The 5233-nt window shown below is 37.4% G+C and overlaps 1 protein-coding gene across 1 annotated transcript; it reads right to left on the minus strand.

Annotated features, from left to right (window-relative positions):
* Positions 1-536: 536 nt before the first annotated feature.
* Positions 537-1031, minus strand: LOC148298380 (superoxide dismutase [Fe]-like). Its single transcript, XM_088276915.1, has 2 exons — positions 834-1031; positions 537-673 (listed from the first exon to the last, which is right to left on the minus strand). Exons 1-2 carry the CDS (start codon positions 1006-1008, stop codon positions 537-539), a joined length of 312 nt encoding a protein of 103 aa, XP_088133041.1. The 5' UTR covers positions 1009-1031.
* Between the last annotated feature and the right edge of the window lie 4202 nt (positions 1032-5233).

The raw sequence follows: 5233 nt of genomic DNA on the forward strand, positions 1-5233 counted from the left end.
CAAGATCGTCATCTGCCTCCTCTTAACAAGCCTATTTATAGAATGTGACGCAAACTTACGAGAATGTATAAATTGCACATTTAATAACATTGCTCAGCTTAAACCTCAACTAAGATGTAAAAATAATGCATGTCACCGATCACAAAACCAGCCTATCTTTTACAATTCAGGCTAGTTTAAGCAACGACATTGAAATATACTCGAAAGTTATCCTCAAATTGAAGAAAGGCCTAAAATGTACAGAATACTATTTCGATTATATCGATGGGGAGTTATTTGAAGTTATGTGGGTAAGAAACTATGTGAAAGAGCTCCTAAGTTAGATATAACTATGCCATAACTGATTATTAATTATTGTAACTCATGCTATTTATTTCAGGAAGAGTTTAATTAATGCCATTTATGATATTTAATTCATTAGTTTTGTATCAATATAAACTGTATATAAATTGCGACTTTCCCACAGTAAATATAAGTAATGAATGGATTAGCACTTATTAACTGATGCAATTTATGAATAATCATGGATTTTATCATTATATTTTGGCCTTGAGCACACTTGAGAATCTCTTCTCTGCATTGGCCCAATTGACAATTTTCCAAATCTGTTTCACGTAGTCCATTCGCACGTTCTTATAATCTAAATAATAAGCATGCTCCCACACATCGATTGCTGACCATAATGAGATATTTACTAAGGAGGGGTGTTAATCCTTGAGGGGCGAGCATTTATTGATTGGGCATTTCGAGAATGATGAGGTTTTTGGAGGTATTGTCCCATCCGAGCCATCCCCACCCTGAACCCTGTATTGGCACTGTTTTCTTTGTGAACTAATCGATCAGGGTCTCATAGCTGCCAAACTGCTTCACAACTTGCTCAGTTAATGGCGATGTTTCAGCTGGGTATTCACCTCCTCCTTTTCCGATTGGTGCTAAATTCTCCCAGAAGATCGAGTGATTGATGTGCCCACCAAGATTGAACTTAATAGTTTGAGCCAATCCTGCCATTTTGTTGTAATTGAAGTTTGTCTTGGCCTCTGTGTAATAAATCAAATGTACATTAGAACTGCTCGAGGGCTGCATTCAGGTTATTCACATAAGTTTGATGATGTTTTTTGTGATGGATTTCGAGTTGCTTGCTGCTAATCACTGGTTCTAGTTCAGAATATGTATATCCCAGCTATGGGAGGGTAGCCTTGGCGACTGTGCAGAATCTACGAAGGGCACAACTTCGAGCCACTAATCTCATACTGTATAAATTAATGAATAGCTCAATTAATATTAACCAAAGTATCTATCACCATCTAAATCTAACCAATGCATGTTCGTATATAAAAGAATATAATATAGCAGTATGCCCATATATTAATATAGCAATATAACATATGTGCTTGACTATAGAATCCCCAATTAAGAATCGTTAATATTGTACATGTCCGAAATCTACGCAATGAATTACATGGATCTCGAGTTTCAAGAGAGATGCAAATCATCAACAGTTTAAGCAATAGTGCATATTTCTATTGGATAATTGTCAGATAGCAGGGTGGCAGTGCATGTTTTTCTATGGACCAAAGTTTACGAATTTAAACAAATTGTTGCCCAGCTTTAAAATTATAGGGCCTATCACCCACAAGCCATCAAACTCTACTTCAAGAATATATAGCTCAAGGATGACCAGAAGAGTCTCTATGATTACAATATTGTCTCAGGGGCATTAATCGAAGTGGGAATACTTCCATAGTTGGGCCATGAAAAGAATGGGGCCATAAGGACTTATCGCAATTTTTACTTCGAAGAGGAAAACATCCAAAATCTAATCAGCAAGAGCCAAAGAGCAATTGACATGGGTCAAGAGCCTATTCTCACATTATAAGGCACTTCTGGTTCTTACTTTATCGAAAATTAACGCAATTAGAAAATTTCAATTTTCAAACCATATGATTAAGAAGTGAATGCTCCGAATAACCCTCGGGGCTACCATGGCACTTTGGGTTCAGAGGGAATCTTTCGGGGAATACTGAGTGGGGAATGTGCAACCAGATAGGTTGCTGCCTATTTGTTAGATAGTCGATCCAAGAACTATCACAATGTGCCATCCACGGCCTATATTTAGTTCTATCATCCGATATTCATTAGTGGCTCATCAGCATCGCCTATATCATCTAATTCTTCAACTTCGCCTGTATCGCCTTCCCCTATATCGGCTAGCTCTTCACCATAATCTGTTAAACATTTTTCGGCAAACACGAAATACATGAAACATGGATCGCTCCAACAGTTCATGCCAAACAAGGGCATTGTGGCTGACTTCGGTTGCAACAAATTCTCGACATAATAAATCCACAAAATTGGAATCCTTGACATTCGAATCCTGAACTGCGATAGAAATGATGGGAATATTCTTGTTGAGAATATGACTAACATGAAGCTCATCCCTATCGACCATGGCCTCTCATTCCCTGCCAGTTTATAAATCTATGAAGAATCAATCATATGGATGAGTTACGCCCAAAGCAAAGTACCTTTCAGCAAATAATCAATCAAAATGATCAAATAGATTTGTCCAGTCGAAGACGTCAAAGTGCTGGCCAATAAGCTCGGGTTTCGAGAAATTTGTCTCAGAAATATTCGACTGTCTGCAATCTTCTTAAAGAAAGCAGTCACCTATGGTTTTACACTGTATGAAATTGGAAAGATGATATATCGCACTGAAAATGCAGACGAATATGCCTCACAGTCGCGGAGCACAAACCAAAAAAAGAGGAACCGTTCTCCATTTTAGAAGATTGTATTGCATGCTTCCAATTTGTATATGGATGTGCAGGAGAATGAAAAATAAAACATTGTATCTATTCTTTAACCCGCAATTGAGGAAGAAAATAGTGAAATGGGCACTGCCGATTAATGGAAATAGCTACAGCTTATCAAAAAGATCAGCCTGCCAACATTGAAGAAAAGGAGTACGAGCTATCAAGACAACGCAGAGAAAGTGAGAGGGGCCAGATAGGGCGTCAATGGCATAAAAAAGAATGTGCGGAATAAGTATGATCAAGAGGATTGGTCCTAACTCTTCTACCATTACTTCGAGAACCTCACTGACACCTTTTTGAGAGAACAGTCGAAACTTGCGCAAAAACAACCGACAAACCCAACAACTTCAGTCATGGCAACAGTCCGCTCTATAAAATGAAAAAAAAGCGAAAGATGGAGTAAAATGATAAGAGATATGCATTAATTATATTTCGCTACAATAATAATCATTTGATTAGCTTAAAACTCTTGATCGTCTCAATTATCCGGGACTAACTTGCACCGCAGTACCTCTTAATGAACTCAATTACAGTTTCTGAGGAATAGTCCATATCTTCAGGCTGCTTTATGACCTTACCTATCGCCAGGTAATAAGTCCCGTAAGAAGCACTAATTTACTCAAAGGAGACATTAGACTTGCTCTTGAAGATCTATGTGATATCGTCTTATTTCCATAAATGCACCTCCCGAAGCTCATTCAGATAGTCCTCAACCTTCTCATAAGTCAGGCAGTAGAATATGTAGGCATCCTTAACTCCCGCCAATCTCATCGCTTCTGCTTCATTGCATCTGCAGTTCGATTTCATTTTTTTTAGGGCTTTATGAATTAACGCGAGCACATCATTCGTGATTCTCAATGCTATATCATATAGCTATTTTTATAACTCTTTTTGGAGCTATAGCTATTTGAACTGTATCTTCCAACTGTGGAAATTAACCAGATTTTCTGACTTTTAATCGTTTGTGAAACCATTCAATAACTATTAGATATCTTCAATGAATATCGATGTGATTTGCTCCAAAGATAGGCGTTCGGAGGAGTTTATTCTGAGCATTTTGGTCAGCACGTGTCGCATAGGTCTGGGAATATCCGCGGAGAGTATGAGTGGGTTTTTGATGTCTTAGGCATAAAACTTATCGATTTATTCTTTCGTCCGCAGGGAGGCATTTGCTAAGAAAGGCCAAGCCAGTCTATCCTCTTCGATCTGGTCTATATTAGAGTCCAGGCCTTGGAAGATCTGGAAAATGGTAACAGCCACCGACCAAATATCACAGTTCTCATTATACCTCATAAACTCCTTGCTATAGACCTATGGGCTCATATAACCAGCAGTGCCAACCTCCCATCTGGTCTCATTAGTGTTGATAAACTCCTTGGCCTCCCCAAAATCTGTCAGCTTCACCACAATATCGCTCACATTCTGCCCAGTCTTCTTTACCACCATATTCTCCATTTTAATGTCTCTGTTCGCAATCCGATTCCTCTTCAAGCAGCAAAGCGCACTAAATATCTGCAAGCTCACCTTCATGCACAGTTTCTTATTCTCTCGGAACTCCTGTTTATGCCTGAAGATATACTGCTTGAGATTGCATTAACAAAGCTCTAGGATAATGTACTGATAGAGGTTGTTCGAATCAATTGGCGCATCGTAGCATTAGACGATGTTTGGGTGGCTGAGTCTCTTCATCAGGGTGATCTATCGCTGAAGCTGTGTATCCATATTACATCTGCGTATCTGTCTAAGAGAGATTTTCTTGATTGCCACAGCTTTCCCTTGATATGTTCCTCGATAAACGGCTCCCACGCTGCCTTCGCCTATTTTATTTTACTCTAAGATCTCAGGAATTTAATTCATTTGGATTGTATAAATGTATTATATCGATAATGTTGGGGGTTTAGTATTTGGTACTTATCTTCGGTTACGCTGTGCTATATGTAGTGTATTTATTATTTATTTATGCGATACTATATTCGATATTACTTTGCACTTTATTCGATACTCATAATATATATTAATATTATTATTGATATTTACATTTATTTATTTACAATATATTTACTATAAATAAACACAAAGTAGTCAAAGTAGTTACCCTTTTAAACCAGCAAAAATAAGCTGTTCATATTTTCACCCTGAAAGATTAAACCATAAACATTTCTTAACTAAAAAATGTTCAACAACATTTAATAACACTAAAAGCACCATAAATGCATAGCAAAGAGCTTAATCAATTTACAGGCTGAAACAATTTCGACATCAGCCATCCATCCATATATTTATAATCCCTTATCACATTATTAGATCAATAAATGCCAAAGACATAATTAAATATAATTATTAACAGTAATTATTTCTATTCAAAATCTGGCATTTTCCGTTCCCTTCATTTTTGGCAATCTCAATTAAAATCCCTCCCC

The sequence above is a fragment of the Brachycentrus maculatus genome, unplaced genomic scaffold (genome assembly GCF_059751285.1).
Source record: "Brachycentrus maculatus isolate JH-2025_06_01 unplaced genomic scaffold, ASM5975128v1 h1tg002117l, whole genome shotgun sequence".
In the NCBI taxonomy this organism is placed as follows: Eukaryota; Metazoa; Arthropoda; class Insecta; order Trichoptera; family Brachycentridae; genus Brachycentrus; species Brachycentrus maculatus.